Below are 16,499 nucleotides of genomic sequence, written 5' to 3' on the forward strand. Positions count from 1 at the left end.
TGTTAATCGTATTAATTTCAGCAAGGCTAAATTATAATTTTGGTCCTTTTAGTTCTTTAAATTCATAATTTTTGTCTCTTATTTTTAATGGTAATATTTGATCTTCTAATTTTATAAATTGGCAATTTTAGTTCTCCTAGTAGATTATTAACTAATAATTATGATTATTTGAGATTATAAAATAATTATAAATCAAATGAAAATTAATAATCATTAAAAAACTTTAATAAAATACTATTAACCCTAATGAGTATTGTTGCTAGTGGAGTTGTGTGCATCAATGAAGGTGAAAGAGGTGTTTATAGAGAAAAGGAGAAACACAATGTGAAGAATTAGAATTATTAATAATCTTTTATTAAATTATTTTTTAATGATTAATGATTTTGATTAACTTAATAACTCAATTAATCATAATTATTTATTAATAATCTATCAGGAAGACCAAGATCACCAATTTATAAAATCAGATAAATCAAATGTTATAATTAAAATTTAGAGGTACCAAAATCATGGATATGTAAAAGTAGGAGGACCAAAATTATAATTTAGTCTTCTGTTAGCTGAAAAGCCTGTATGTATTACACGTGTTTGTTTTAATGAAAATAAAAATAAAGAATGAATGAATGAAAGAAATGATATTATAATAATGAATAAAAAAGATATAAAAAAAAAACACGGAAAAGAATTTGGATGAATATTTATAACCCTTTGAAGTGAAGTTTATATAAAAAATGAAACTATCATTTTGATAATAAACATGAAAACGGTAATACATCTTTTATTATAACCAATTATTATAAATATTATTAGTTTTAGAAAATAATTTCATTATTAAAAGCTTTAAATAATAGTAAATTTTCTTATAAAGAACCAAGTGAAAAAAAGAAAGAAAAAAATAATATATATACTATTTTAATATATAATAATTATTATTATTATAAAGTCTACTATTTTATTATATGTAATAATGATAATGTCTTAGAAAATTTTGATATATATTATTTTGTGGCATATAATATGTTAAATATTTTTATTTCTTTTGTCAAAAATTATTTAATTTATTATTAATGTGAAAATTATTATTTAAAATAGTATCAAAATTATATAATTAGGGTTAATACATTTAAATGACTATGGATGAATTTAATTGAAAATTGTTTCACAAATAAGTTAACTTCGAGTTCAAATTTATTTATTTTACATAAAATTCAATCTTAAAACTCATTCATGTATATAATGATTTCCTATTAATTTTGTTTAATATGATTCAATAGTATTTTAATACATGTAATCATTAAATTTTATTGGTATTCATTATGTAACTTCAATGTGATATTAAAATAATCTAAAACATAATTAATTTTTTTTATCATTAAATAAAGAATTATTTTAGAAAACATAATTTAAAATTGAAAAATATTATTAATTTTATCATACAAAAAATTTTGTAACTTATATTTTTACATATAGCATATTTTATATAAGAGTGAAGCCATTAATATTTATTATTTAATTATTACATTAATTTTTTTTTAAAAAAATAATTTATAAAATCAAATTTACAATGAAAATAATGTTTATATTTATCTTAAATATTATTCTTCTATCATTAATTTACATTTATCTAATTAGTTATAATTTAAATAATTAAAATTGAATATAACTATTAATATATATATATATATATATATATATAATTTCTATTTTTTTTATTTTCATATTATATTATATTATTTTATAATTTTAAATTCAGGAATTTAATTTATTATCCTTTAATAAATATATTTTAAAGTAACTAATTGTAAAAATAAATAAATTTGTACATAGATAGTATTATTAAATTACTGTAAACTTTTATATTTATTTTATTTAATAAGTTTTCTTTCATATTAATTCAATATGTAAAATTAAATATTACAAATAATTTAAATCATTATTCATGTGAGAAGTTATTTAATTTATTTAAATATATTGATCAATGGTACTTTGAATGAATATATTGATACATAATAAAAGTAAATTGTTCTTCTTCCTTCATTGAAATGCTCAACTTATGCTCATTTTTCTTTATTCCAAATCATTAATTTGACAGACATAACAGTATAATATTGACAAACTGAACCAGGGTTTAACTTCAAATACTCAACCTAGGATTAACTTCAAACATTGACAGCCATAATATTTCAACAGACATTGCCAAAATCAAATGACCAACACAAATTATCGTGCTTGAAACTTTCTATTATCAATCTTGAAACCAACACAACAAATCTGTCAAATGAATTATTTTTTTTAACAAAAAAATTGAGAGCAAAACTTTTCAACATATTACGTGTATAATCATAACCTAAAAGAATTTTGTTGCAAACTGGAAACAAAACCCCCTTGGCTCAAGAATTTTACCACAGGAACATCAACGTTGTCCACCGGATTCTTTTACCTCAACATTCTCTATCAAATTCTCATTGTTTCACACAGCAGATGCTTTGCAGTCAATGAAGAATTGAAGATCTTTTAAGACAGCTGAAGGTTCGGCCTCGGTGTAAACACTTTTCTTCCCATGTGTTGGTTAAGACTAGTGCATTTTCTTTTCTATTGGATTGAGCCTATTCAATTACATAAAATATAGTGCCACACGATGTTAGCAAGCAGGAAGGAAACTATGTTTGAATGTCGCAGAGAAAATGGTATAGCAACAACAAGTTGATGCAAAAACTAAATCCTTCAAATGTTTTCCAATTGGGAGCTTATTTAAATTTAAGTGCAAACTAGCCAAATGTTTTACATTTGAGCAATGCTATTTTGTACCTAAACAGAGTTACCGAGTTTATTATGTACGGATCTTGATACTCTATTACAAATTGCTAAATTTTAAACGTGTTTTTTGTTTAATTATTACACCTTGTCACAATTTGCAAACCAATTATGACAAAACAAATTGTAACAAATATCATTTTTGTTACACCCTATATTCTGATATACATATAAACAAAAAAATAAATAAAAATATAGAATTTAATCAAACCAATTTTGGTAAAGAACCACATTCTCTTTACTATTATCAAATAAAATTTATTAAAAACATATTTGGCTCAGAAAAGGACTGTCAAAGTTTACAAAAAAAAAAATTGTTAAACAGTGAAATAAAATAAAACAAAATAACATCATGCAATTAAAATAAAAACTCATACCCCAATGTCTCATCCTATCAGAGTATTGTGTTCCAGCATCCTCTAGCACAAGGTTCTTTAAAGTCATTCACATAGTCATTTGCTCCCACAAATACAAAGTTCAAGATCATCACAAGATTCAAACACAAATAGCACACATGAAGTGAGTTATTATATTTTTAAATAAAATACAAATAACCAAAGACGTAATCAATATAAATTATAGAAGTATTTATAACATACCTCAACTTAATACGTACAATCCATATTACTTCTCCACTTTATCATTTAAAATTCATTTTTCAATCAACAATCACATTACACATGAATCACACACTTGAGTCAAGTCGTAACAACATTCATCAATTTCATAATAAACAATTCACAGACGTTATATAACATTTATACTAAGACTCAAGCCTATATGCACCGTGGTACCATGTTAGTGAAAAAACCATACTTAAGCGCTTAGGAGTACATAACAAGACACATCACACAATGGGTATACTAGGTCAATCTCACTAAGTAAAATCATAAAGTGACTAGTCAATGTCACTCTATTTTGTGAGAATGCTCCAACCATATAGGATCAACATAGGTTTAAAGGAACACTCAAACCAAGTGTTTTTACCCCTATGGTCTAGACTTCGAAGAATCTGTTAGGGTCTCACCTTCCTGATTCAAGTCCAACCCCTAAAACAATTTTTTGCATGCAGACACTGCTCATGAATAATATAATACTCATGACCTCACACTTGTGTTTCAAACATGTTTAACACATTGCACTACAATTTAACACTTTAGGTTCCTAACTAGGAATCCTACACTTTCCCTTAAATGCTGCACATAAACATTTTTCTCAAGGTAAACACCAGTCGGATTATTGTATAATACAATTCACAACACAAGTATTGTCACATCAAGTATTAACCACACACTTATTCACAACCAAATTTCATGTCCACAATTTTAACATATCACAACATCACAATCCATCATCACATGTTTACGTGTATCTCACAAATTAACACATGTTCAATTTTGCACCTATGCTCAATCTCAACAACAATATTATAATCTCATTATAACAATTGATCACGTTTCACAAATCATATGCACATCCCACGGTAATGATATTTGCATAACACAAAACATATATATATATATATATATATATATATATATATATATATATATAAAATCAAACTATATTATTTTCAATTAAAAAGAGTTTCTACAACAATTAAATTAAAATTATATCAAAACAAATTACTAATAGACATTGACTTTACAACTTTCTCTAATTTATTATTTTATTACTTTTATTATTACAATATGTGTGTGTGTGTGTGTGTAACATGTTGATCATCATCGTGGGAAGATACAAAACAAAGAAAGTAATTTGTATAAAATAAGCAATTAAAGAGAAGATTATTTAGAGTACAATTTATGTTAACTAGAAAAAAAATCAATTTTTAGGGTTCATACTCAACACAAGAACACGTTAATTTCATAGTAATTTCTTATCGGGACATCAATTGGTCTATCAAATGTATATAATTCACAGTTACGAATCAAAATTTGCAGAAACACCCAAAAACTCATTCCAATTGATCATCTAAGGATCTCACACATGTTCTCACTACTCTCCAATTGTGAATCACTCATCCCTTACCTCTACGTAAGCTCGCATGTGTAGTCCAGCAATGATAGTGGCATCTCTAGCAATTCTTTGAGATTTCTCAAGCTTTTCCTCTAGTTGTTGTCCTAGGCTTTCCAAGCATTAGAGAGAAGGAGAAGAGATCAAAACTCCGCTCCAGTGTCTTTGTGTAAGGGGAATTTGTCTCATCAAAGACATTATTGCACAAATCCCAACAGTGGAAATTTGGGGAATGCGTTCCAAACCTGGTATCCAATTTTCATGACAATCCAAGGGTTAACAATTTGGATATCGTCATTTTACTGAGGTAAGTTTTTGTCTATGCGAGAAAACGAGAGGATTTTGGGAGAAGAAAAAGAGAAAACAAAATTGAGAGGAAAGAAAGCGCATAACTAATCTAATATGTCTCTATTTATAGCTAGGATACTTTGGGCTCATTATTTACTCTATTTTTTCTTTATTTTATCATTTTATAAAAAGAAACTCTATTTTACTTTCTATCAAATAAATAAATAAAACATTTTTTCTAAGAACATATCTTTATTTTATTTACCTTCAAACTATTATTTTAATTAATAAACACTACTACAAAAAAAAAAAACACAAATGGGGATGGTGAAAAATAACATACAAAGATGATTTTGCATCGTCTTTGAAGTTAACGTCGTCGAAAGTTTATGACGGTCCTATAAAACCCCTCTTAGAAAGATAACTTTTTAAGACGTTGTTTAGCTAACCACCGTCTTAGAAAGGTAACTTAAATTGATCACTTAAATCAAAATCATATTTCTCTTTGCATTTTTTAGTTATAAAAACATTTTTCTAAAACAGTTTCATGCTACCCACTAACTAATTTCCTAATCAAAACCTATCAAGTCTTCAAAATTCATTTCTAAACAAGTGCTTTAAAAAGAAAAAAGCCAAAAATAACCCAAAGAAGTTGTCATTTTCTTACTTTTAACATGGAGATGAATTGGAACTATTTTTTAAGAGGAATCTTATTTTATCAAACATGGTTGATTTGTGGGCACTTGCAAACTTGCGGGTATTGAAACAAAAAACCCAGAAAGTTTTGTTTGATAAAAAAAGTTTTATGATTTTAGAAAATGAAAAACTATTTTTAAAAAGAATAATAAAAAAAGCTATAAAACAAACACTAAACACTAATATACACAGAATAGGGAAACAAAGTTTGAAAAATGGAACCTGAACAATAGCTATAAAACAACCTCTATGCAGGCACTAGATGTGATAATGTTGATGCTGTAGAGCCTCCACCATGGCTTATGCCTGGTGATGCAGAGTATCCATGACCTGGCTCAATAGAGGCCCATTATGAGCATAGAAGCCTTTATGGCCCAGGTGGCCTGGCCAGGAGTCCAGCTTTCTTCTTCGAGAGGGGGTGAGGCTCCTACAGCCTAGGAGCCGTAGCCAGAGGCCGAGGCAGATGCTGAGGAGACGCCTAAAGACACCCCTGCTGCCACACCATTTGAGGCACCTGAGGAGATGCCAGAGGTCACTCTTGCTGCTAGCCCCGACAAGGACACAAATTATGCAGCTGATATGGTGGCGACACAGAGCACCTGGGATCCCTGGCCCACTCCAACACCAGATACGTCTTTGCCAGCCCAGGATGCTCCCTCTTCACCTCATGATGAGCCCACTCCAGTACATGATGATTGAAGATAGGGCCTTATTTATTTTCTATTATTTAGATTCAGTTTTAAATTTCAGTTTTAGTTTTAGTTCAGTTACTTATTTAGCAAAATTTTTAGCATTTTGAACAATTTGCATTTATATGCACAATGGTTTTTTTTATTTAAAATCTTGGTGTTTGTGATTGGTTTTGAAATTGGTTGATTGCATGACTTGAGTGAATTGCGATATTAGATCACGTGCTTCAAACAAGTATGTGGCAATTAGAAGAGAAAGAACATGAATTAGGGGTGTGGGTGAAAATGTTAGTTTGTTTGACAGGTAAATTGTGAAGGTAATCATTAGCCATAACCCGGTGAGTAGTGTGAACCTTAATTGTGAGAGAACGACTAGCATTGAGTATCAATTTTTGCATGAATCTCTAAATACTGAATGAATGCATGATATTGGAAATGATGAAGGTCGTGATTGATTGAATTAACCACTTAGCCAAATAGCTTACCCTGTTTATGAATGATGAATCCTTTGCACCCATTTTGAGCTTAAATATGATTGATTGAGTTGAACCCTGAGACAGTTGAATTATAATTTCCATCTACCTTTCTTTAGGTTGTAGGAGAGCATTATGGTTCAAAGAAAATTTGTTCCAAATTTGGCGGAAGGTATTGGGGAATGAATTTGGTAAGACAAGTAACAACCACAGAAAAATTGTATCAAGAAGCAGTAAGCAAAAACTGCTAAAATAAAAAAAAAAAAAAAAAAAAATGAAGTTTCAAGAATAAGCAAGTTTGTGTGTGTTGTTGCTTAAGCTAAGTGCCTTATGATTGTGGCATTTCAATAGAAGATGGGAATAAAAGGGAAAATAGTTTATCTAAGGACGAATGCTCTCCTAGAACCTAAATTTTGCATCCTAGAAAAACCATGAATTGTTTGTAGCCGAGCCTCATTACAAGCCAAGAAAGTCCTTCAGATTTAATTTGTGTGTTTGTGATTATATGGCATGAGATGAAATGAAAAAGTTGAGACTTGTGTTGGTTGTTAATTTGAAGAATAACCTTAAACACTTGTGCTTATGAGAGAAACAGTGACCGTGAGGATTAGGCTTGATGAACCTTCCTTGACACCTGTCTTGCTTGCTAGCTTATTTCACTTGTGCTGCTTAATAATCATGTTCATATTTTTGAAATTCTGCATATCTTTGTGAAGAGTTGTTGGTATAAGTATTGCTTGCCACTTATGTCATGTGATTGAATGCTTTAGAACAAACACATTTCTTTTGAGTAACCACAATGAATTCTGTCACTTGAGGACAAGTAAACTGTTATTTCTTTGCTTGAGGACAAGCAAAACATTGAATATGGGGGAGTTTGTTAGTCGTTATTTATGACTAACTTTTGTATTGAATAGTTACATGAAATTAGCCTCTTTCCCCCAATTTATGGTTCTTTTTGTAGGAATTGTACATATTTTCATGTTTAGTTTGATTTTATATAGTAGATGCTTCCATTTTGTGAATTAATGCTTAAACACCACTTCAATTTCAGGCTAATAGAAGAGAAGGTTCAAGCCGCTGGTGTCTCGCTAAGCGAGGCATATGCGCTTAGCGAGTGACATCCGCTAAGCGAGGCATACAGCTCGCATAGCATGCTGGGAAACCCTAGAAGTGAATCAATGAGAGATGTGCTCGCCCAGCGTGTTGCAAGCTCACCTAGCAAGTTGTTTGTCTCTTCTCGTGCTCAGCGCGCCTAGCTCGCTAATCCAAAATTCACTTACTCTCGCTTAACGAGCCAATCTCGCTAAGCGGGCCTTCAGAATCTGAAACGTCAAGGAGCCTTCAAAACACTGAAGTTGGTGTAAACTAGTGTCACGACCCACTGTTGGCCATGACCGGTGCACAGACTATGACTTCCTTAGTCTAGCCAGCCTATCCTATACAACATAACCTGTAAAGAACACAATATATATATATATATATATATATATATATATATACCTAGACAATTCCATATACTGGTATCTCATCTCATCCATTGAATACCAAAGTGGATTATAATTACTAATCATCAAGTGTCTCAAACATCATGAGTTCATCATCATCATATCTTTACATTTTCAAAATAAAAGGATTCTCTCTAAGCCTATTACTACCATGGCCCCTATAGCTGCATTTTACTGGAGTTACAACCAAAATATCCATCAGGCACAATGGGGACCTACCAAAAAGGTAATCAAGTTCCTGGGTGTGTCAGCGAATTCCAAGAAATCGATTACTCCACTACTGGGTATCTGAGAAAAGAAGTAAAATAAGGGGTAAGTCACAAGGACTTAGTGAGAGCATAATATACTAAGCAGACATGAAAGAGAGCACCATTTAACATGAATCTTTCCATTTCCCAAAAGATATTAAAATAACATTCTTGAAAGCAATGAACGAAAATAAACTTGCTTTTAGAAATCACTGTACGCAAGGAATATACATTTCAGAACTTCTCATAATATGGTATTCAACACAATTACTTTAAATAATCAAGCATTTATTCTACTATGTGCACATAGACCACATTATCTCTTCGTTGTGGTGAACAGTAATTATATAACTACAGCATTTAGCTCGTAGGCTGCATTATCTCTTCATTACAGCGAATGGAACATATAAATATACTATGAGAATTTAACTCATAGGCTACATTATCTCTTCGATGTAGCGGACGGCATATATCATTATACTATGAGGGATCAACTCATAGGCTACAGTATCTCTTCGTTGTAACAAACAGCATATATCATTATACTATGATAAATTATCCCATAGGCTACATTATCTCTTCATTGTAGCAAACGGCACATATCATTATACTATGAGAAATTATCCCATAGGCTACATTATCTCTTCGTTGTAGCAAACGGCACATATCATTATACTATGAGAAATTATCCCATAGGCTACATTATCTCTTCGTTGTAGCAAACGGCATATATCATTCATGGACTCAACTTAAATAAAATTAAACAAACAGTTCAACATTCATCCTTATCCATTATCAAGATCTCAAAGTAACTTTCAAAGCTCACCAAAAATATATATGTTCGAAAGTATACTTGCTTTTCCATAAATGAACTTTGAGAAAATCGCTAAGTATATTAGCTACTCACCTAAACAACGCAATCACTGACTTCTACTGCTGTTAGGAGGGTCAACCGCTATATTTTCCACAGAACCTAAGCATTCAAATAATAGAACAAGGGATTAGACAAAATCCCCAATTAGCAAACCTAGGGTTTTGAGAAAATCACAATAATCTCTAACACTTAGCTTCTAACTCTTTTTCTCACAGCCCATGACTAATCAGTGCTATAATATACTCATCTAACATAATGGGTCATAAACATTTACCTTAAAGAGATCAAACAGAAAAACCTAGAAAACGCGTAGTATCTTCCCCTTTTTTTTTCCCGTCACCTCCTCGTGCTTGGAAACACCCAAAGATGTAAAAAGCTTACAAATTTTGGAATCATGGGAGGATATGAGTGAGAGATCGAAAGATTAAAGTTTTGGGGAAGGAAGAGATGAGGTTGAGAGGGGTGTGGGCTGTTGTAAGAAGAAAAGAAAGCTTTTGGGAAATGAGGGGAGAAGCTCTCAGGATTTTTAAGCTGAGGGGGGGGGGGTTTGTATTGTTATATTATTATTTTTTTTCTTTTCTGCCCTTCTTTAGTGAAACGGGGCGTTTCAACTAGAGGGAGGAGTCAAAAAACAGAGTCAAAGGAGAAGCTAGAGCGATAGAAACAAAGCCACCAAGAGAGTCTAGGTTAGAGGAGTGACATTAGGGTTGTAGAGGTTGAAGGAGACATCCTCAACCATTCTTAGCCATTTTCTTCCCTCAAAATCTATCCTTTGTATTGAAAGTTCATTACTTGTAATGGAAGGCTAAACCACTTGGTTGGGAAGTTCTGCTGAACCTTTGATGTAATATTTTTTCACTATCTATTTAATATTGTTTTTATGTGTTCATTGCTTCTATCCATGCTTATTTTTACATGTTTGTGGCTTGATCACCCATTTGTATGTATAGTTAGGATTTTTAGCATTGGAAAGTGCTTTAAAGCCTTAGAACTTGATAGAGCAAGCTAGAAAATTGTATGTCTAGGAATGGAGTGCAGCGATCTAGTCCATATTATGATGTAGACTTAATGCAACTCTTTTAGGCTGAGTTTGTTGAGGGATTAAGGACGAGGTTTAAAGAGAGTTAGGCCCATTCCCTCGAGGGATCTTGGTTTGGGTAATTTCTCAACATAAGAACACTAGGATAACGTTAAATAGAGAAAAATGTATGGCAACATCAAGGTAGATTCAGTAGAACAACCCAATGCTTTTTACTTGACCGTTTTTACTTCTCAATTTGTAGATATTTAGTTTATGGTTAACTAGATTTCCACACAAAAACTCAGCTTGATATTTACTTCACTTTTGGTTGTGTACAAATGTTTGCTCACTGAACATACATTTTCTGAGTGAAACAAATTCCTTGTGGATACGATACTCAGTTCTTACCGATTTATATATTACTTGTGCGACTTGGTGCACTTGCCGAATAACATCGCAAAAAGTGCGGAACAGGTTCTACCAATCGATGTTATTTGCGCGTCATAGTAAACAAGTTTTATAGTAGTGAAAATTATTTTTCCTTATGTATTTAATCATAAAAACTTCATTATTTTTTTAAAATTGTATTTGTTTTTTGGATGTTACAATTTTTGTAGAACAAAAGGCAGCAATAATCTAAACTTAAATACATGGTTGGTGTCTAAACTAGACCTATCGCCTAATATATTTTAAGTTGTATACTTATTAGTGTTCAACCTAAACTTTTAATGCATAATATTCCCAGTGGAAAAGCTAAAATCATTGCATATTGGTAAGTTATAACTATACGAAGCTGATCTTCTTCATCTTTGCTGTTTATTACTCACACCACAATGTTTTAAAGGATCTGAATATTTCACAAAATCAGATTTGTCCATTCTAAGGAATCTGAAAAAGAATCTTCTTTATAAGACTGTATTTATTTGTTTGTCTTTGTGGAACTATTTGGTTGCATGTGTTTGGATTTATGAAACAAGGATAAAGCTGGAGTTCATAATATATATCAGTTTCACAAATTATGTCTGCTTAGATAAACTATATATTCCACATTCGAAGGTGAAGCCCTAAGATTTTATTTCCTCCATTTTCTATCTTGCATCGAACATAGTGATAGAAAGTTCATTAACTGAGCACAGTCTGGGATTTCCCAATGAATTATTTGCTTCAGATGTAACCTCTGCTTCAGTGTAAAATCCAGGAACCTTTGGCTTTGGCAATAGTTTTTCACCATTCAACATTAATACCACTGACGACATGTTTGGCCTATCTTGTGGTCTTTGTTGCACACATAATAGGCCTACCTGTACACATCGTATAACTTCACTGGGTGTGCATTGTTCTCCCAACACTTCATCGAGTAGTTCCAGTGCCATCTCTTCAGTCCATAATCTCCATGCCTAAGAAAGAAAAAATTAAATTACTAGGTGGGAAATAATTCAATTTATATTAATTAGCAGCATAGAAAGATCAATATGTATACATGTCCAAGAAGATTATTGTAGCATTCTGGGTCTGAAAATTCTCTGTTTTTCTTCCCAGTAACAATCTCAAGTACTATCACACCATAACTAAAGACATCTGATTTCACCGAGAAATGCCCACGTGCAGCGTACTCAGGAGGCATGTAACCACTGAAAAAAAATTACAAAGTAAAATGATTAAAAACATGATAGCACAATATCAAAAGATCATAATCATATAGCAAATGACTTACTATGTTCCAGCCACCCTATTTGTGTTTGCTTCAACTTGATCCCCCAAAAATGAACGAGCCAAACCAAAGTCAGATATTTTGGGATCCAAATTTTCATCTAGTAAAATATTGCTAGTTTTTAGATCTCTGTGAATAATCCTCAACCTAGAGTCTTGATGAAGATACAGAAGTCCTCGAGCAATGCCACTGATAATATCGAAACGCTTATCCCAATCTAGCAATTTCCTTTTCGATTCATCTAGTCAAATAAATACATGCATCTATTTAGTAGCAGTTGCAGTCTCCATATACACTACAAATAAGAAATAAGAAGATTATAATTTGTCGCAGATGTTTAGAATAAATCATAAGGGCTCCAACCAAAGACAAAGTAGTCCAAGCTGTGGTTGGGCATGTATTCATAAATCAAAATTTTTTCTTCTCCTTCAATGCAGCAACCAAGAAGCTTTACAAGATTACGGTGCTGAAGTTTGGAAATCAATGCCACTTCATTTGTGAACTCTTCCAACCCTTGTCCAGACTTCTTTGAAAGCCTTTTCACAGCTAACTCTTTCCCATCTAACAGTTTGCCCTGAAAAATAATCTTCTACTATTTTTATAAAGTTTTTAAGGAAAATACAAGTTAAGGATATCAGTTTTCTTTATCACCTTGTATACGGGTCCATAGCCACCTTCTCCAAGCTTGTTTTTGGTTGAAAAGTTTTCAGTTGCATTAGCTAAGACTGAAAAACTGAAAGTTGGCAAATCAATGTCTTCCTTCCTTAGTATATTTCTGTAATGTTTATTGTAAATTTTTCTTGCAGCCCCTGAAGCATTGGAAAATAACAGTATATAAACATGGACACGCAGTATGAACATTTTTGTTTTTGTTCCTAATTGTTAGTATTGGAAGCTAAATTATATCTATATACTTACCTGGATTTTTAATTACCAATATACATACACATGTGATAATTAATCCAAAGATAGTCGCACCAACAGCTATTGCTACAATCTTTTTGTTGATTTTTCTTTGGTCACCATGATCTAAAAGAAACAGAGCATGATCAGTCATCGACTTTAAAATAAACAGCTCTATTGACTGAAGCTAAGAAGAGAGTAACTTTAGTTTATTTAAACTGAGTGGGGGAGAAACACATTGTATTTAATTGAAAAATAAATGTCATATAATAGTTAACATGAATTAGTAATAATTGTCTATGTAGTAGTTAGCAAAATCTTGCAAACCACTAAAAGGATTTCAGAATCGAAAAGAGAGAAAAAGCTTAAACTCAGAAATGGAGTTTTTAATATTAACTAACTCAACTGAAAGTAGTTACATCTCAAGTATTTATAGTAGACCTAAAGGTTCTTACAAGTAACAAAAGTAATGGTCAACTAACCCAAGGTTAGTTTAGTAACCAACTCAGTTAACATAATTATTAATAGTTAAAAGACAGAAAAGGAGTAATAACTACAGATCTTCGTTTGATTTATTTTCTACACTTGATCATAGCATTTCAAGCCACAAAAATAGAATGTTTAACTCACCATTGAATGTTCTGATGGACTTACCTACTCCACCCTTTTCTCGTAGAACAATGTAATAAATAAAAAAAATTAAACCAGAAAAGAGAGCAAAGAAGCCAATGGCATGAATTAAAAGCAAAATGAAAAAAATTGATGGAGTACCTAATTCTGAAGCAGAGAGTCTGATATAAAAGTCTTGTCCCAATTCAGAGAAATTCCTCAGGTCAACTAGAGTATTAAACCAAAGTAGACAGCCACTTCCTCCATCACGGATATCTAAATTTGCATATGCTGTACAAGAACAATTTTTAAGACATGACTTCTGACACTCATCAAGGTTCATGGTCTTACTAAACCATGATGAAGAGGTGTCTGGCAATTTCATGTTTGTGTACTTCAAGAAGCCGTCTGTATAACTGTTTGTGCAATTAGATTTATTCCTTGGAACACAGCCATCTGACCAAATTGCTATATTCCATTGATCAGGATGCTTGGGAGCATATCCTCTCAGGCATTCACAAGTTGGAACGTTACCATCATAAATGCATATAGAATTTGCACCACAAAAAGCATAACTCCCACATTGATCTTTGTCCGCATTTGACAAGACAGCTTGCCGGGTGCTTCTTTGAGTTGTCCAATATAAAATCAGCGATGTGCCTGAAGGGGTCAATGAAGATATGCCGAATTCTGATCTATCAGGAAGTTCGAACTCAAAATACACCTCTTTTTCATTGATCACCATTTTTTGTGAACGAGTGGAACCCGGATTTCCAACAGTCGACAAGCCATTCCATGAACCTGCTCTAGATACTATATCAGGTCCCTTGAATTTAATAATTTGAGGATATCCCCTTAGATCAATTTTGACAGTATATTCTCCCAAAGCAGGATCGTCAACACTTCTCCAAGATGATAAATATCTTTCTAGACCAGTCTCTAAGTTCCATCCAAGTTTCATTCTTGGCATCAAAGAATCACATGGATAATCAAAACTCTGCCACAAGACGCTGTCCTCATTGGTAATTTCCTGTCCATATTTCACTACAAAATTTCCTGAATCCAAGAGCTGTGCAATTGGATAATTAACTGCTTTGCTTGATATATTGGATGACCAAATGGTGCTGTTTTTACCATTGAGAAGCTCAAGAATCCCTTTTTCATTGAGTTTGAGGACTCCTGAGTTATTCTCAAGAGGTGAATTTCGGTTAGCCACCCACACCACAGTTATAGGGGATACATTTGTGTACCATATACCCAAGTATCGTCTTGTTGAATTTCCCGGGCTAAAGAAGCCTACTTTGGTAATTCCACCTGCTGAAACCAAAGTCTCACCATCTCGAATAGATTGACCCGCTGCCAAACTGTCTATTAAAGTGGAAGTTCCCGGCTGGTCGAAGAATATGAAGAACCAAATACATAACATTATAATGCTACGCACCATTATGTTGTGGAAGCAATGGTGACTACTAAATCAGGGGTATGAGGTTTAACGTTGAGTACGCACTCTTGATATGCAGAGGCAAAGGATGACCATGTTATAAAATGGGAAGAAATCAAACAAACTGCTATGTGATTGGACATTATGTAATAAAAATGTTACAATATGCTTAATGTTAAGTGCAAATTGTTGTTAGATGAAGACTATTGTTTCTTTTTTCTTTTTATCAGTCAAACAATTTCTTTTATGTTAATATGAAGTCCATTTTAGTTGCCTCTATGAACACTCAAGTTTTTTCGTTCTTTTTAGAAAGAACAAGACTATACTTATATGTTAATGATAGAGTCCATTTTAGTTACCACTTGGCAGTATAGAAAATAGGTCGAGGCCAATAGAACTTCCCAATACCAAGTCAAAGACTTACGTTAACCTACCTTGCTGATGTATACTCTTCCTTTTCCTCACTTCTCAACCGTAAAAATTTCCTAAACATCTTCCACTAGCCAGGGAGACGGGTTATTTGGTTGATTATCATACCTTGTCACAATTAATAAGCCAATGATTAAAAGTTTTTTTTGTAACAAATATCATTTTCAAAGTTTAAAGTGGGGCTATAATCTAAATAAATGGTTGGTATTTGAACTAGATCGACCTATCACCTAATATATTTAAGTTGTATACTGACTTCTGTACAACCTAAATCTTTTATTTCATAATATATTTAAGTTGTATACTGACTTCTGTACAACCTAAATATTTTATGCATAACATTCAAAGTGGAGAAGGTAAAATTATTGCATATTAGTAAATTATAAACAAACTAATCAAATATTATCTTCTACTTGTATGTTTGGGTGAGCATTTGCAAAATTGATATTATATGAAATTTATTTCATAAAATTGATTATGATTAAATTTGATTTTGAAGTGAATAAAATTAGTTATACTCAAAATTAATTTTAGACTCATAATTAATTCTTCTCAAGTATCACTTGGTTTCGGATAACTCAACGTGAAACCAAACACGCATGGACCTTTCACGTTTATAACGCACACCCGAATCTTTTGAGGCATCTAAGTATTTTACCAAATCAGATTTCTCCATTCTAAGGAACTGAGAAGGAACCTTCTTTATATATTAAGATAATTTACATGAGCTTCCCATGACAATGCCATCTTAAATAGTCCACTGAAATTCTACAGAAATT

General features: G+C 31.9%; 1 protein-coding gene across 1 annotated transcript; it reads right to left on the minus strand.

Annotated features, from left to right (window-relative positions):
- Positions 1–11,559: 11,559 nt before the first annotated feature.
- LOC114416961 (G-type lectin S-receptor-like serine/threonine-protein kinase At4g27290) lies at positions 11,560–15,402 on the minus strand. The gene is made up of 7 exons (XM_028382020.1): positions 14,013–15,402; positions 13,257–13,367; positions 12,990–13,147; positions 12,702–12,912; positions 12,342–12,579; positions 12,108–12,258; positions 11,560–12,024 (listed from the first exon to the last, which is right to left on the minus strand). The coding sequence occupies exons 1-7, from the start codon at positions 15,292–15,294 to the stop codon at positions 11,716–11,718; spliced, it is 2,460 nt and encodes an 819-aa protein (XP_028237821.1). The 5' UTR covers positions 15,295–15,402; the 3' UTR covers positions 11,560–11,715.
- Between the last annotated feature and the right edge of the window lie 1,097 nt (positions 15,403–16,499).

The sequence above is a fragment of the Glycine soja genome, chromosome 6, assembly GCF_004193775.1.
Source record: "Glycine soja cultivar W05 chromosome 6, ASM419377v2, whole genome shotgun sequence".
Lineage (NCBI taxonomy): Eukaryota > Viridiplantae > Streptophyta > Magnoliopsida > Fabales > Fabaceae > Glycine > Glycine soja.

Excerpts from the sequence above, each read along its gene's own strand:
- LOC114416961 (XM_028382020.1), bottom strand. The coding sequence starts at position 15,294 with ATGGTGCGTAGCATTATAATGTTATGTATTTGGTTCTTCATATTCTTC. Across the intron at positions 12,913-12,989 it reads GCTATGGACCCGTATACAAG|GGCAAACTGTTAGATGGGAA; the intron begins GTGATAAAGAAA and ends ATTATTTTTCAG. Across the intron at positions 12,025-12,107 it reads ACAATAATCTTCTTGGACAT|GCATGGAGATTATGGACTGA; the intron begins GTATACATATTG and ends TTTCTTTCTTAG.